This window comes from Pongo pygmaeus, chromosome 7 (genome assembly GCF_028885625.2).
Source record: "Pongo pygmaeus isolate AG05252 chromosome 7, NHGRI_mPonPyg2-v2.0_pri, whole genome shotgun sequence".
Classification (NCBI taxonomy): Eukaryota; Metazoa; Chordata; class Mammalia; order Primates; family Hominidae; genus Pongo; species Pongo pygmaeus.
This window is the reverse complement of record NC_072380.2, coordinates 103,475,115-103,493,112: the sequence shown is the minus strand read 5'-3', so window position 1 is coordinate 103,493,112 and position 17,998 is coordinate 103,475,115. Positions and strand designations below refer to the sequence as shown.

Genomic DNA, 17,998 nt, shown 5'->3' with positions numbered 1-17,998 from the left:
GCATACATAGACATAAATATACCTAGTACCAAATAGATATGAGTACTGCTCAATTGCTGTGGAAGTTCAAAGATGAATCAGCCACAAATTCTACCCTTTTGGATGCCATGGTTTAGAAGATATTAAATAGAGCCATAAACTGAGAACAGCAAATGCCATTGGCTAAGGAGAAAAAGGTTAAGGAAATTTGAGTCTGTAATTGCAGATATGGTTCCTGAAGCATATTGCAAGTTTTTCTAAAGAACTGACATTTTGAATTTGGCCCTGAATAAAAGAACTTATAAAATAGGGCAATAAGAGGGAATAGTAAGCTAAGAAAAATATTATGAATAAGGGAACAGAAGGGAATTAACATTACTAAGCACAACTACATGCCTGTGCATTAAATTTAATCATCAACATAACTCTGAGGTTGGAATTACTACTCTTATTTTAAAAGTGAGGAAAATAAAGTATTAGAGGCAGTAAATAAATTCCCCAAGTTACCTATCTAGTAGGTAACAATGTCAAAATTCTAATGCAGGTGTGTCTGTTTGCAAAGCTAAGAGTGAAAACATGTAATGATCTCAAGGTTGAAGTGTGTTAAGATTGAAGTAATGTAAGAATGAGGGAACTAAATTTTTAGGCAGTTGAAAATGGGAGACTGGAGGTTACGAAGTCATCAGTGCTAGCAAAGGGAATTTTGAGGATCCTACAGATTGCTCCATACATAGTAGAAGCCATATGAATACCTGGGATTGATAGGAAAAACAACAAAAGAAAATGGGCAGAGAGAAGAGAGAGGAAGCCAATAGAAAGATTCTTGAGAAATATAAACAACTGACCATTAAAAATTAAAGGTGCCCAGCAAAGTTATGAACACAGAAGTAGAAGAAGAACCAGATTAGCAAGGAATCTCTGAAGGTGTGAGAGAAGAAAATTTCAAAATTAAAGAGATGGTCAAAAGTTTAAATGTTAAAGAGAGATAATCCACACTAACAAACAAAACTCGTAGAAATAACGCCGAGTCACAAACTAAAAAGTCAATATTTAAAAAATCTATTGTATCTCCATATTGTAGCCACAAACAATTGGAAAATAAAAGTTTAAGATTTCCATTTATAGTAATGTATAAAAAACCCTTCATGAAATAGTTAAGAGTACATATAACAAAAGACATGACGGACCTCTACACTGAAAACTATAAATTATGAATGAGAGAATGTAAAGGGGCTTTAAATAAAAGTAGAGATATATTATATTCAGGTATAGAAAAGAAAAATATTGCTAAGATATCAACTTTTTAATATTGATCTATAGATTCAATAACAGATTCAAATACAAATTTTGACAGCTTTTTTTGTGTAAGACTTGACTTGGGCTAGGTGCTGTGGCTCATGGCTGTAAACCCATAACTTTGGGAGGCCAAGGTGGAAGGATTGCTTGAGCCCAGGAGTTTAAGACCAGCCTGGGAAACATAGTGAGACCCCATCTCAAAAAAAAAAAAACAAAAAGACAAATCAATTTTAAAATTTATATGGAAATTGAAAGGACCTAGAATAGCCAAACTATTATAAAGAATAAAATCAAAAGACTCACATTACCTGATTTCAAAACTTACAATGCAGCTACAGCAATCAAGATCATATGGTATTGGAGAAATGACAGTGCTATGGTCTGAATATTTGTGTCTCTTCAAAATTCATATGTTAAAATCTAATCTCCAATGTGATGGTATTATGAGACAGGGCCTTTGGGAGATGATTAGGTCATGATGATGGGGTAAACCTCATAAATGTAATTAATGTCCTTACAAAAGGCCCCAGAGGGCTCCTTGCCCCTTCTACCACGTGAGGACACAGTGAGAAAGGTGCCACTCTGTGAACCAGGAAGTAGACCCCCACCAGACATCACATCTGCCAGCACCTTGGTCTTCACTTCCCAACTTCCAGAACTATGAGAAATAAATTTCTGTTTTACTCCTAGAAATTTAAATGAAAATGAAATTAAACATGTTTACAAAAAGATTTGTACAATAATGTTTATTGTAGCTTAAGTCATAATAGCCCTAAACTGGAAATAACCCAAATGTAGATCAATAGGAGAAAAGACGAATAATTTAGGGCATATTCATGCAATGAAATGCTACTCAGAATAAACAAAAACTGCCAGGCATGGTGGCTCACGCCTGTAATCCCAACACTTTCGGAGGCCGAGGCAGGCAGATCACTTGAGGTCAGGAGTTCGAGACCAGCCTGGCAGACATGGCGAAACCCCATCTCTACTAAAAATACAAAAATTAGCTGGGTGTGGTGGCAGACACCTGTAATACCAGCTACTCAGGAGGCTGAGGCAGGAGAATCACTTGAACCTGGAAGGTGGAGGTTGCAGTGAGCCGAGATCACGCCATTGCACTCCAGCCTGGGTGAGTAGGGCCAGAATCTGTCTCAAACAAAAACAAAAACAAAAACAAAAAACAAACCTATGAACTACTAATAAATGCAACAGTTATATCAGTCTCAAAAAATATGCTAAGCAAAAGAAGACAGACACAAAAATGTATATACTATATGATTCCATGTATTTAGTTCTAGGATTGGTAAAACTAATTTGTAAAGAAGACAGAAATCAGAATATTGATTGCTTATGGGAGGTAAGAATTCACTGGAAGGGTGTATGAGGAAATTTCTGGGCTGAAGAAAATGTTCTACATATTATTGGTGTGCGTACATTTGTCAAAATACATTAAATAGTACAAAATGCATTGAATAGTGCTTATGTAATTTTTATTCAGCAGAAAAAAAAGGCCATTATATTTGACTATGTAAAGGACAGTAACGACTTTTGAAAATGATCTAAGGTAGAATGGAGAAGACAGAAGAGAATTTACAATGTGTTACACAGGAAGCAAAAGCAAAAGACATGGCACTTTAGAGAGAGATGACAAGGAAGCAAGAGTGAGAGGAAGGAAAGAAATAGAACAATGGAGAGAAAGATGCTGAAAAGAGAATGGAGGGAGCTCAAATTTCTCAGGATAATAGGAAGTGAAGTTCTTTGCAGTATAAAGGGTCAAAGAAGGACAACTCAGCAATGAAATGGAGTAAAAAATGTGTGGAGCAGGTCCTGTGGGGAAAGGGATGGGGAATTTTCTTCATTAATAATTTTTATAACCATTTTTATTGATTCTACTCTGATTTACTATATCATGGGAGTTGGTTTTAACTTTTTTGTTCTTTCAAAGCAATAAAATGAGCTCAGATCCTATTGTTCATTTGTCCATCATTCATTTGTGTGAGTAAAGAGCAGGGAGAGAAACAAATATCTGCCATTGTTCCTGATTCCACAAAGCAGGGAGATGTTCTACTTTTCCAAAGAAAATCTACAGGAGATACACTTGCAGCTTCTCCCTGACATCTGTCTTCCCCGGGAGATTGAAGAACAACTTCACCGACTGACGAATTTGGAGAAAGAACTGAGCCTGCCGACTTAGTCCCTTGCTCTCTCTCTCTCTGTCTTCCAGACTCATTCTGTCACCAGGATGTTCATGCTGTCCTCTTCCTGTGCCTGTGCAGTGCTGTCCATGACAGAGTTGTTTAGGTGTAAAACTCTTACCTGCCCAAATTTGACTCCAAGTCCATGAACTGATATTCTGTAGTTTAAATGAGCCAAAAACAAAACTCCTTTTTCCCTCTCCTAAGTTCTAAATAAATTGAGAAATAAGATATGGGATTTAGAGAGAAGGAAATCAAACATCAGCACAGAGCTGACATGATCACTCTGAGTCCCTGCTAGCCCTCCTCTGTATTAAATATACCACCCCATTCACAGCCTTTCCTGCTGAGGCTGCTGCTTACTTCATGGCAGAGCAAGAGGAGAATGCCAAACTACACATGCTCAATGCTTTGCCCAAATCCACTGAGAAGTCGTTCTTTGTCTCTGGAAATCAGTGAACAAAGGGAATGGAAAGAAGCTAGAATAAAAATAACAACCAATAATAATAAAAGCTAGCATCCATTGAGCACTTACTCAACCCTAATACCTTTTATGTCTCAGGCTCAACCCTAAATATACTGTATGAATTCGCTTAACTGTCAAAACAATCCGATTTATTTTCTGAAAACACTATCATCATCCTCATTTTGCAGATGAAGATGTTAAGATATAGGAAAGTGAAGAAACTTTCCCAGGCTCAGAAAATGGAATTCTACTTAGAGAGATGACCAATTAATTGATATCTAGTAGGATATGGCCAGAATATAGACAACCCAGAGTTAACTATAAAACAGAATAGACCTATACACTTTGCAATCCTACTTTTTTCAGTGAAAGCATTCTTTCATCTTTCTAACATATTCCCTTAGATTTACATGATTCCTTGAATACTATAACTTGTATTCCAAACAGAAATAAGTGTATGAAATTGTGAAATCATAACGTGTTATAGCTGCAAAAACTTTGAGGTTCATCTATTCAAAATTCTTTCTTTAGAGATGAGAAAGCAGCAGTTCAAAGTAATTAAATTACTGGTCCAAAGGCATAAATCTAGTTGCACAGAGATATGCCCTGAACCTCATTCATGAGATCTCTCAAGGGATTTTTAAAATTATATCATCATCAATATATACATCGATTGATAAGCTGAATTTGTAAAAAAAGCAAGCAGACAACTATTAGCATGGCATTTTCATTGCTGCAAATATTTATCCTCTGTAGAAATTAGATTGATTCAATTCTTTTCTAGTTGCTCTGACTTAAAATATTGCTTTCCTTATAAAAATATATTTGGAAAAAATAATGCATTGGCTAGAGGTATAGACAAGTAAATTGGAATAGATGTTAGGTGCTGCAGAAAGCCCTGTGTTGAGGACTGTTCAAAGTTTTGTATTCTCTTTTAAAACCCTGGATGCTCTTGCTCTGTGACACATCTGTTTCTGTTCAACAGGCAATAAAGGGAGTCTCCAAAGTAAACCTGAACAGAGTTCTCTCTCCATCTGTCACAGGAAAAGCCCAAGAGCATGTTTTGCCTACAGAAGGACAAGGCTCTCAGCTGGCTCCAGAAAGGCATTCTGTCTGTGCAGATATGCAGGATAAGGAAAAACAGCATTTTTTTTTTTTTTTTTTGGTTAATGACAATAAAATGTGGGGTTTTTTAAAACGAAAATGACATCACAGTTTTAAATCCTTAGTTTTTACATTACCTTTTCCATCAAGCTCAAAATGGTTTACAATACACATGCAAAATAACATTTAATGTGCCCAATTCTGGGGCTAACCAAGCTCCAAGAACCTCAGGGTTGGGAAATCAATGAGACCATCAGTTTTAGAACTTTATGTTTCAAAGCCCAATGTTTACATTAAGATTATCATGCTGTTTCTCATTTCTCCAAAGTGTTTAAGGAATCATCTGCTTAAAATTAGTGGCTTGCCTCAGTCCTTCAGATCCCTCTTTGCTATGTATAAATCCCACAGGGACTTATGATAGGCATAATGCTTTCAAATGACCAGGGTGGGGATAGAGGAGGGGCGTGATTGTTAACCAAGTCTTGCTATAAACAAAATTACCTGCTGACTTCTTGAGGAAGCTGCGTAAGATGGTTGTTGTTCAGATTAAGCAGGATTAAGTTTTGTAAGCCATCTGTTAGAAAATAATTTTAGTCACTTTAGCCATCTGTTAGATAATTTTTAGTCACTTTTCTACTTTTCTACATACCTTTGTTTTCCTTCCGGTTCTTGCCTTGGCCAAGGCTCTTTTGGTGGTGGTAACAGAAACCCTCTTAAACTAACTCAAGCAAAATGGAGTAATTTATCACAAAGTTACAAATCTAAGTCACTGTGCCTGTGGAATGAGGATGCAACCAGGCTCATCAAAAACTGGAATCAGAAGCTAAAAGGCACCCAGAACCTGAGAATGTACTGTCTGAATATCTCTGCAGAAAATATAATTTAGTTCTTCATTACAGCTTCTCTCATTTTCGTATTTATAATATCTTACTCGCTCTCTCTTTCCTCCCTCCATTCTCTCTTTTGAACATGTTTTCTCTATTTTTCTATGTACTCATAACCATATCACAACTTCTGAATTTGAATGTTCATTGACAGGGAAGACAGAGCTTTCAAACTCACATGTCCACAGGAATCAAAATGATAATCCCACGCCATGTCAGACAGGGCCACCACCATTCAGCCAGCTCTGGCAATTGTCATATGGGAATGCAACTGCAGTGTTGCTAAATCTTTCTTTTTTAAAACAGATTTTTAAAAAGAGCCAATGATCCAGACTTCTTTGTGAACTCTCTTGATTTGAAAACATGGGCACCTAATTCAAAGATTTTTAAAGGCCAAAAAAATAGAATCAACTTATTTATGAACCAGCTTCAGCCCATGGGCCACCAGTTTGCAATCTCTGCCTCAGGTCATGTAATTATCTCAAACCAATTAAACTGTTTTAGATTCTATCACAATTCCCAAGAAAGAAAAAATATGACAAGCTTAGCTTGGGACCCAACTCCAGCCCCGATCAATCTGCTCTGGTCAGGGAAACAGGGTCATGTAATGCAACAAGGTTATTCAGACCCATGCTGGGCAGCATTAAACTCCCTGACATCAAACTACTTCTGACCTTGAATCATCAGGACCTGACATAGAACATAACTTAGGTCAATCACATGGGATTTTCAAAGTTCAATAATCCCAAGTCAAGAATGTTCACAACTCAAAGAAACGATAAGTGTTTGAAATGATGGCTATGCCAATTACCCTGATCTGATCACTATATATTATATGTATCAAAATATCACTATGTACTCCATGAGTATGTACAATTGTTATCTGTCAATTAAAAAAATAATTATTTTTAAAAAGAAATATAGAAACTAAAGACATTCAAGAGCACTCCGAACAAATTTTATATATGTATATAAAATATATCTAGATAGATACAGATACAGATATATATACACCTATCTCAAATTTAAAGGCAACATGATAAAAAATTCCTTATAGAGCCTTAATTAGTATAAATTAGTATGTTCAATATTGTTTATGTGTATCAGGTTGCACTTAAATTTATCCCCTCAGTATAGTCATAAAATATTATTATCTATTGATTTGCATGACCTTAACTTTTTTAGTATAAACTGTTTTCTTCCAAGGTAAATTGTAACTGAACTCTGGTCTGTGGCTTTGCATATATAATGTGTTCAAGTTCAATAACTGTTTGTTACATCTATTATTTTGGAAAAGAATATTTTTCTAAGATACATGACCTAAGATTTTAAAGTACCTTTAAAAAGACAGTACTAGAGTCTACTTGTGCTATTTGCCAAATATAATCCCTAATTTATTGCTGCATGCAGTAATGCCATTAATAAATTCTGCGTGAAGATGACAATGATTATATATAGCACCCATGCCTCAAAAGTTCATAGAAATTTATAAATTTTATAATATTTCTCTCATTTTACTACTAAGGACCAACACAGAAAGTGGTGAAGTACCTTACATTAGTTGATAAAGCTATAAAAGCCATCTAGATCTCTTTGTCATACATTTGTCCTTAAGCCCACTCTAGGAATATTAAATAAGAATAGCATCATCTTGAATGGAGAAATTATTAGTTAATGGGAAAAAGAAAGAAAAAAATGCTTATTGGATCTCATATCTTTTCTTTAAAATTCTCCCCAAATTGATTTAAATTTAGCATCTTGATCAAAAAGTGTGACTTAATATCTAAGACAGAATAAAAAGTGAAAAGAACAAAGCTACGGTATAGCTTTACTTGATTTGATTTTCCAATAGAATTAACTCTGGCTCAGGAAAAGGGTCCCCAGATTCACGATCTGACTTTATACTGATTCTACAAAGGGGAAAATTCATTAACACTGACGCTTACTTATTTTCTTAGGTCTACATGTAAATAAACATATGATACAATACTTTTTTAAAAGTGTTGTCTCCTCTTATATTTCAAGAGTAGTATGTAAATATCTCCAACAAAAAAAAATTAAACATGCAAAATTCTTTTTCATTTCAGTCTCATATTATTAAATATGAGAGATTAAATTTGATGCTATAATGTCGCTCCTTGTTGATTAAATTACCACAGGCTCCAGGTGCAAATCTACAGATCCTATTTCCAGATAAATGGAGATTCTTCAGAGATGTAAGATATTTCATCTCTTCCGGAACTTCTTCTAAAAGGTTGTTTCCCAGATTTAGTGTTGTCAACTGCAAACATATAGAGGTTTAATGGACTCATATATTATCCAACTTCAAATGAAAAAAAGAAATAATTTAAGTCCCCTTGCTCAGATCTATGTAACCTAAGAAAAATTCAAAATATTTTTAAGCAATTATTTCAGTTATACCTAAAGTTATCTTTATAAATAAAGTTCATTTGAGCTTCATGCTCATTTTATGTTAATTAAAGCACAATTTAATTTTTAATTAGAGCACTTAAGTTCATTAAAATTATATTACAAACCATCCCAAGGATATGTAAAACCACAACCGGTGATCCATTTATAAATCATTTGAACAACTTAAGAGTATCTGAACCTTGTGACCTATAGAATCAAACTATTAAACACTCAGCAAAGGAACTAAGTTACTGAAAACAGAAACATAGCCAAAGATCTGAGGTCCTCCTGACATACTACTCCCAAATGAGCTAGGCCATAAGATCACTCTATTACATGTACACAGCCTGGTGGGCGGGCCTTTAACTTTGATGTCACTCTGTGTGATCACAAAATTTAGAAAAGAAACTATTGAAATGGTATAATGAGGGTAGAAAAGATCTACCCTACAGTTGTCTGTCCTACAGAGAACAGATTGGTCAGGCCTAGGAAGAACTGCACATAAGGGGAGTTAAAAAGTTCCTCCTTGATGTTGTAATCCAATAAATCAGTGATACAGATTGTTCCCAAAAAATAGTAATATTCTTTGTTGTAAAATCTAATTGTACTTTCCAAAATACAAAGAGGCTTTTACTTTACTCCTAAACATAATTTACTATTTAGGTTTAATTACCAATTGCATACTTTAGAATTTTAATAGTAAGGGCCAAATAAAAGGAATCTTGGAAGTTTTAACAAACTAATGAATTTACATAAAACCAAAAAAATTAAGAAGAAAATTTAAGCCATTCACAATTTATATTTAAATGTCACCTAGTACTTGTTATGGATGTAAGACAATGATTTAAATTAACACAAAGAAATATATATTGATATTAAAATGAAATTTCTCATCCTAAGAATTCATGGTAAAGGTTTCACTTGCATATGTGCTTTTGTCTAAGAATTACCATTATCCTAATTTATAATAGTATAATACATCTACTACCATGTTGGAGGTCTTCTTCTATTGTAAATGTGAAGTTAAAATACATTCATGTAGCTATTTTTTCCAGAGTCTGTAACTGTATTGGTTTCCTATAACTGCTATAAAAAATTACCGCAAACTTTGTGGCTTAGAACGACACAAATTTATCTTATATTTCTGGAGATCAGAAATCAGAAACAGTCTCACTGACTAAAATCAAGCTGGTGTTCCTTTCCAGAAACTCCAGGGGACGATCTGTTTGCTTGCCTTTCCTAACTTTCAGAGTCAGCCTCCATTCCTTGGCCCCACTTTCCCCTTTAAAGCCAGCAATGGCTGGTTAAGTCTTTTTCAAATCATATCACAGTAATGCTGACTCCTCCACATTTAAAAACCTCATAATTACACTGGGTCCACCTGGATAATCTAGGGTAACCTCCCATTCTCCAGGTTAGCTGACTATCCACCTTACTTCTGGCTGCACCCTTAATTTCATTTTGTCATATAACCTAACACATTCAGAGGATTGGGGGATTAGGTGTGGGCATCTTTGGGGGTCCATTATTTGCCTATCAAAGTGACTATCTGCAGTCTCTTCCAAAACGAGGTAGATTTCATTCTTTTGCCTAAATTTAGTGAAACATGCACAGCAGTCTAGCAGTACTGAGAGCCCAAGAAAATCTCCCTGAGGACTGGTGAGATAGGCAAGAATGTGTCAGGCATTGTGAAAGGTCCAAGATTTTACCCAGTTTACAAGCTAACAAGTGAACCTGCCACAGTTTCATGAATGCTGGTAGAAAACATGAGACCCCTGGGAAAGATACAAGGGACCGTTTATTACTTAGAGCAATAGCAGTGTCCAGAATATTACTATTTTTGCACTGAAAATGCAAAGAACACAAAGAGATACCTAGACATGAAGTAGGCTGTGTTACTGAACAGGAACAATGAGTTTAGGGACCATGAATCTTTTATGATGGGCAGTAACCATGCCTGCCCTTTGGTCCAGAGGGAGACACTATTTCTTATTTCCAAGGTTGTCTGCTATGTAATTATACTGGAAAAATTGGTCCAAAACAAAGCCAGCCAGTGCCTCTGTTTACAGAATATGCAGAAGTATGAGACTCATGGTGAATTACCACCTAAAAAAAGGGATGGTAACATATATTTTTTAAGTAAACAAGAAACAGCTTGTAATGTCCCACACTATCAATGCTTTTCTGTGTATTTCTGAGGGCATATACTGTACAATGCTCATTTTGCATGTTATGTGGTAAGTTCTTACATATGAGTTAGATATATTTTTGTCATTGTGTTTTACAGAATATAAGGATCTGGCCCAGATATATGAAGATACATAGTAACTAGATTTCATCACATGTCAAAGGGAAATCACAGATTATAATCAATCTTGACTGTAAAGCAGGGTGGGTTTCAGTTTTGGTTTAGTTTTTGTTTTTTTGTGGGTTGATGCTTAGAAATATATCCATAAACAGTTTAAAAATGCAGTCTAAACTGCATATATTCTAAGTGAATACATATCTCTTAAAGCAGGTGGGTCACCATTCACTTATTCACTCATTAAAAATATTCATTGCATGCATAAGACATGTAACGTCTTTGCCCTCAAGGCACTTACACAGTAAGAAAGCAACCATCCAATGACTAAATGGCTGAACAAATTAATACAAAAATAACAGACAGTATTAAGTGTTCTAGAGACAATGTAAAGAGTGAGGAGAAAGTGATTTGTTGATCAGGAGAACGTGTCTTAGAAGTTGATATGTAGACTGAGATCTGAGTGACAATAAGGAAGAAGAAATTGTCAAAATAAAGACCCCAATGGAGGCACATTCTTGGTGTGGTTGAGGAGGCCAGGAGATGCAGCTGATGTGGCTGAGCACTGCAGGTAGAGGAACACTCAGCAAAAAAGAGGTTGGAAAGGTATACTTGGGCCAGATTACATATGGTTTCATAAACTAGGGTAAGGGGTTGGGATTTTACTCTAAGTTCAGTGAGAAATGACTGTAGGGTTTTAAGCATACGTGTAACATTATTTGACATGTGTTTTAACAGGATCATCCTGGCATCTGTACAGCAGAATCTGCAGAGGCAGCAAGAAGTGAAACACAAAGAGAACGCAGAGGAAATACTGCAGTGGTGCAGGCAAGAGGCAACGGCTTTATCTAGGTAGTGGGTGGTGGACCTGGAGAGACGTGGGTGGGTTTGGGATATGCTTTGGATGAAGAGCCAGAATGTTGTATGATGTAAGATAAATAGAAGAATCATGAGTAGCACCTAACTTTGGAACTTGAGCACCTGAGATGGGGAAACTGGGACAAGGGCAGGTTTGGAGGAGGGACAAGGAATCAAGAGTTTAGTTTTATCCCCGTTAAAATTAAGAAGGCTTTTAGATCTTTAAATGAAAATGTCAAGTAGGAGTTGTAAATGTAATTCTAGGGTTCTCCGGAGTAATCAAGAGCACAGAACAAATTTGTGAGCCTTCAGTAAGTAAAATCCCACCATGTGGGATTGTAAGAGATGAGAATGCAAGCCCAGCAGAGGAACTGACTGAGGAGTGGCTGAAGTAGAAGGGAAAGATAAGCCACTTAAAGCATCTGGTACACCACATCCCACAGCTGAGTATTGCTCCATCCGCAGCTACCATGAATTTATCCCGTGAGGACTTTCTCCTGCGCCCTTCTTGGAAGAATTTCCCTTAACTGCAAGGAAGGGCTTTACCTGGAAGGTTGTGCCTCTGCTCCATCCTTCCAGATAGCCGCTACACCATGACAGATGCCAGGACATAACAGCCCAACCCCTTTGCCTCTGTGCTGCAGGGCATGCCCCAAAGCTCTGAAGGGATTGGGCTGAGACTACATTTCTCCTGGAACCACCTCCTTATTCAGGTTCTTTCCCTGCCCTGTCCAGATTCCCTCACTCCTGGACAGGTTTCTTCCCTCACTCCTGGACAGGTTTCTTCTGAGAGAAATGCCTCAATATTACAAAAATCTGTGTTTCAGGATTTCCAAGATATATAGTGTAACAGAATCCAAGGCAAAAGCAAAAGAAACAAAAAGTATTTTAAAAAGGAAAATTTGAGACATATCCCAGGGGAGGGCTAAATAAAATTAAAGCATCAAAATAACCACTGGATTTAGCAATTGGAAAGTGATTAGTGACCTTGAAAATAGGGGTGAAGTGTTGGGGAAGAAAGTCTGATTGAAGTGGGCTGTGCAGAAAATGTTAGAAAGCAAAGACAATAACTAATAGACAATTCTTGTAAGAACTTTTGCTATGAAGGGAAACTAGAAAATGAAGAAGAAGCTGGAGTTTCCCCCCACCCCCGAGATAAATGATAGTATAGCTTACTTATGTGCTGATGGAAATAACCCTGTAGGGATTAGAAACTCATGCCTTAAATATGGGGACACTCACAGAATCAAAATCCTTTAGAAGATGAGACAGGTACAAAGTACAAGTGGGTGCTGGCCTTAGATAAGAGTAAGGGCTCTTCATCAAGGATAGTAGGAAGGAAGGTAGGAAAGGGTGAGTGAGGATCAGATAAGTAGATGAATTCGTGATGAAAAGATGAGAGAGTTCCTGAAGGATGATGTCTGTTTTCTCACGGAAATATGAAACAAAGTCATCTGCTGAGAGGAGATTAGGAGGTTTGAGGAAAAGGAAAAAGTCACTTTGAGAGGCAATCTAGGGGAATGTAGTAGGGTGACCAACAACCACAGTTGATTATCTCATCCAACTTAGCTCCCAAGATATTGTAAAATGGATAGATGACCTAGGAAAAGACATTTTATCTGGATAATGCATTAACCACATGGACCTTTGACTGGAAAAAGCTACCATGTGAAATTCTGAGCTCTGCAACCAAGAATGTAGCTTGGAGAAGAGGAAGAGAGTTCACATAAAAACCTCAACTTGTAAAGGATTTCAAAGTCAAAATTAAGATGAAGTGAGTGGGACTGGGAATATTCTTCATAGCATAGGATAACCAAAGGAAGATTCACTGATTGCCTTTAAATTCATAAATGTCTCTTAAAGACTAGGTAGTAGCATTTATACTCTGTCACCATGGCAAATACATCAGAGCTTCAGCGTAGATTACTTAAATTATACAGAAAGGTCCAGAAACACTGTAGCAAGGATTGAGTTACCTTTGAGAAATACCTCAAGCCCCAACCTAGATGGTTCATTAATTCAATTATGTTTAAGATATGTCTATGATGGTACTATTTCTGAATGCTAGAGGAAGAGTGAACAAGACACACAAGATCCCGCTCTACAATGCTTCTATGTTGGGAAGTGAGTCAGACAACAAATAAGTAAACAAATAAATAGTGTGTTAGTAGTTAGTCTTAAATATGAAAAAAGAAAACAAGATAATGCAATGGAAAGTAACTCAGGACTAGATTGGGTCATTAGAGAAGTACTCTCTGAGAAGATGACATTTGATGTAAGATATTTGGAATGCTTTGACAACATTGTTTCAAATGGTGTTTTACTAACAAAGAACTGCAGAAATAGCAGATATCCAGAAAGAGTGTAGGCAGTGTTTCATTAGTAACATTCTTTATGATTATGTGTAGTTCCTGAAGGAAGGCTTTAGTCATATGACAGACAACTATTTGATAAGCTTTAAAGCTTGCATCTCTTCAGTAATTACATGTAGAATGAAGTTCTACTGGTATTCTTTCTCCCTTGGAAATTGGTATGGTTATAGATGGAAAGACACCATTGCTACTGATTGCTATAGATTGAAAGACACCATTGCTACCCATAGACCCATGAGCCAGGGAATTATAGCAACTTACAATTAGAAGAATTTATTCTTTTTTTTTTGAGACAGTCTCACTCTGTCACCCAGGCTGGAGTGCATTGGCACGATCTCGGCTCAATGCAACCTCTGTCTCCTGGGTTCAAGTGATTCTCATGTCTCAGCTTCCCAAGTAGTAGGTATGTGCCACCACGCCTGGCTTTTTTTTTTTTTTTTTTGTATTTTTAGTAGAGATGGGATTTTTGCTATGTTGGCCAGGCTGGTCTCGAACTCCTGGCTTCAAGTGATCCGCCTGCCTCAGCCTCCCAAAGTGCTGGGATTACAGGCATGAGCCACCACACCTGGCCTAGAAGGAAATTTTACAAGTCACCTAGACCAACATACAGAATGCAGGTGGGCAATTATATACCTTCCCCATGAGCACACCCAGTAATGGGTAGCACTTTTATCTTGTTAGGAAGATCTAGCTATCTATGTTTAATTTTTTAATATTTAGGCTCTCTGAAATTTCTACCCAATTCTTCTCACAGTAATCATAATAAATATTTGCACTCCTTCTCTCTCACATAACAATCTTTCAAATTTTTGAAGATTGCTATCATATTCCCTCTAAATTTGTTCCATTTTCCCTTAACTATTTCCCTCAGGACGTAATTTCCAGACCCCTGACCATACTGACCACTCCCTAATTTTTGTGAGCACCCCTCTCTGAAAAGATGGAGCCTATGGTGAGACAGGAAATCAGCTCTCATAGCACATATGCTAGTGGGACCACGGGTCTCCCTCAGGCGGATGACTACACTTCTATTATGCAGCCTAACATGGCATGTACTCTTTCAGCAACAAGGCACATTGTTGGTGCATAATTAGTTTTGTCTGTGGCCAATAAAAACCCCTAAGCTAACTGTCAAGCAGATATCCCACGTCCTGGGCTTGTGCAATTGAATTCATTTCTTAACCTAAATGTAGGAATTTACATTTATCCCTGTTAAAAAAAAAAAAAAAAAAGTGGATCTTGTTAGTTTTGGCTTCTAAGATAACTCCAGTGGATCACTCTAAATTCAAAGTATAAAACTGGACAATGCCCCCTGGACAAACTAGATCTGCTTCTCCCACTTCTCATAAACCTATGGCGGCCAGACATTGGAGCTACCTAGAACATCTTTCTCTCCCTCCACCTAAATTCAATCTGCCACCAAGTTTTAGTCTTAAAAATCCTTTTAGATGTACCTTTTTCAGTTCTATCTCATTGCAATCAACCTAGTACTCATTACTGCCTGCCTGTAGCATTACATAGCAAAAGATGCAAAGAATGGATGTATTGTGACTTAAATTCCCTTTATTCGATCCTACTAGATTATATCTAAACAGCTGCCCAAAAGATGAACCTATAATTTCTCTACCCAGTATATCCTAAATGTTTCCAACCTCCCTGTAGATAGTCTTTTCTATGTCTTTGTATACTTGCTCCAAATACTGTCTCTCTATGCTCTTACTAAATTTTATTTGATTTGTTTGATTGTATTGACCCACTCGTACCTGAAGTTATAGCCTATCTGTGGCCTGCCTTAAAACAGGCATGTGCACTTTCTCTTACATATTGGATATGAGGCAAGCATCTCAATGTCCATTGATGCCTTTGGATTATAGAATCTAGGTTCAATGTATAGTGATATTTTTAATAAGTGAGAGAGAAGAAGACAAGAAATTTAAGGAGAAAACATACTGATTAATCTATTAATGACAATACAAATGACTAATATTTAAATTAAATTTAAATTAAGTGCCAAATATATGAAACACTGTGCCAAGCTGAACATTGTCTAATGTGGACCTCGCAATAACTCTGATCTTACAGAAAAGGGATCTGAAGTCCAGGCTATGATTTATGGTGAAATGACCTAGGTTCATTCTACGGCCTATATTCCTAACTTCTACCCTCCACTGTCTTCAGTAATACACTGCGTATCTTTAAAAAGAATTTACTATTGCTCAGAATGATCATACATATGCACATGATACAAATATATATATATGTATACAGACACATATGCTCACACACATACACATGCTCACAAAATGAAATGGAATACAATACATGAAATTCTCATTTTAAATATCCTTGTCCTATCATGTGCACATTCTTGAGTCTGTATTGTGCAGTAGGCAAAGCACAGGCTGTTTGCTATGCAATATACCGGATATGTGATCTTGGGCAAGTCACTCAAATTCCTAAGCCTCTATTTCTTTATAAAAATGGAGATACTAGCATTTACTTCTTAGGGTTGTCTTAAGGATTAGAGACAGTTTAATAAAGTGTCAGGCAAATAGCAGATATTATTAAATGATAATCTTTTAGGCCCAGGAAAATACTGTGGGGCAAAATGTTAGCCATACCTGGTGCTAGAAATGCGGTAAACACCTGATACACACACACACATACACACATACATACATATTGACACTTTACTAGTTTTCAAATTTAAAACCTGCTTATTTTCTTAATTTCTAACTCATTTTTTCAAATATTTCTAAATTCACAAACACTCTTTTATTAGGCATGGGATATTACATTTAATAGGTTATAAACCATGATTAAATTACACACATATATTCATTACCTGGCTCACGGTGAAGAGACATGTATGTTAGGCTTACCTGCAGGAGTGATACCTGTAAATATGAGTGGGATTGGCAGGATCTCCATGTGCAGAGTCAACCACGGGCAAGGAACCTGAAGCAGCCTTGCTGGAAGTGCCAAGGAGCAACTCCAGGGTCAGCTTTGTTTCACCCTCAGAACTCGCTAACCATAGTTAGGAGGCACAGTTACCAACAGCAATTCTATTTTCCTCTCCTATTTGACTGAATTGAGAAAATCACTTTGATTTAGAAATTGCAAAAAGGGAGATATCTGATAGAAACCAAGAGACTGGTATATCTTCCCAGATGTTTGGGCAAAAATTTAAGAAACATTTAGACTGGAAAAGTTTAAAGAAATATTCCTGCATACTTTAGTACGTAGAGAACGAGGCATCCCATTTGCTGAATTAAGCCTAAACTCTTAGCTCAGAAACTGGTATGACTAATAGACACAGTATTTTAAAAAATAGTATTTATTTCCACAGAACCTTTAAATATACAATCCTGCTGTGACAAAAATTCACCAGTGCTGGGGACTGGCTGGACTGTCACTACTGACTATGCATGTATGAGCTACCAGCTTGCCACAGTTCCTTCCTGGTCCCTTTTTCTCATATGTTACCTGCCTGGAGGCATGTGTTTTCAACCTCTGAATAAAATAGATGGCCTGCAAAAGAAAATCTCATCCTATTATTTAACAGCTTTCCCCACCCATTTATCTCAAACTGTTTCTTGTAACTTCTTCTCTGTGTGTGTACGTATGATCAGAACACTTCAGATCTACCCCTTGAGCAAATTTCAAGTATACTATACAATATTAACTATAGTCACATCATTGTGCATTAGCTCTCCAAAACTTATTTATCTTACATAACTGAAACTTTGTACCCTTTGAACTGCATCTCCCCTTATCTGCCTCTCCCTAGACCCTTGTAGCCACCATTCTACTCTCTGATTCTGAGTCTGACATTTTTATATTCCATGTATAAATGAAATCATGTAGTATTTGTCTTTCTGCATCTGGTTTATTTCACTTAGTGTAATGTCTGCCAGGCTCATCCATGTTGCTGCAAATGATAGAATTTTCTTTTCTAAATCTAAGTAATATTCCAATGCATATACAGTCATGTGTCACTTTACTATGGGGACACATTCTAAGAAATGCATCGTTAGGCAATTTTGTCATTCTGTGAACATCATAGTACTTACACTAACCTAGATGGTATAAGCCTACTATGCACCTACTATAAGCCTACTAGCTATACG

General features: G+C 36.6%; 1 protein-coding gene across 3 annotated transcripts in view; it reads right to left on the bottom strand.

Annotated features, from left to right (window-relative positions):
- Positions 1–17,998, bottom strand: part of LRRC69 (leucine rich repeat containing 69) — a 109,248-nt gene that overhangs the window by 78,719 nt on the left and 12,531 nt on the right. For 2 of the 3 annotated variants that reach the window (XM_054499129.2, XM_054499130.2), the window contains 2 exons: positions 8,079–8,205; positions 5,542–5,614 (listed from right to left, as the gene is read on the bottom strand). The exons of the other annotated variant lie outside the window; for it this stretch is intronic. In XM_054499129.2, the coding sequence (XP_054355104.1) occupies positions 5,542–5,614; positions 8,079–8,205 (200 nt within the window). The remainder of the gene's footprint in view (positions 1–5,541; positions 5,615–8,078; positions 8,206–17,998) is intronic. 3 annotated transcript variants of the gene reach the window in all.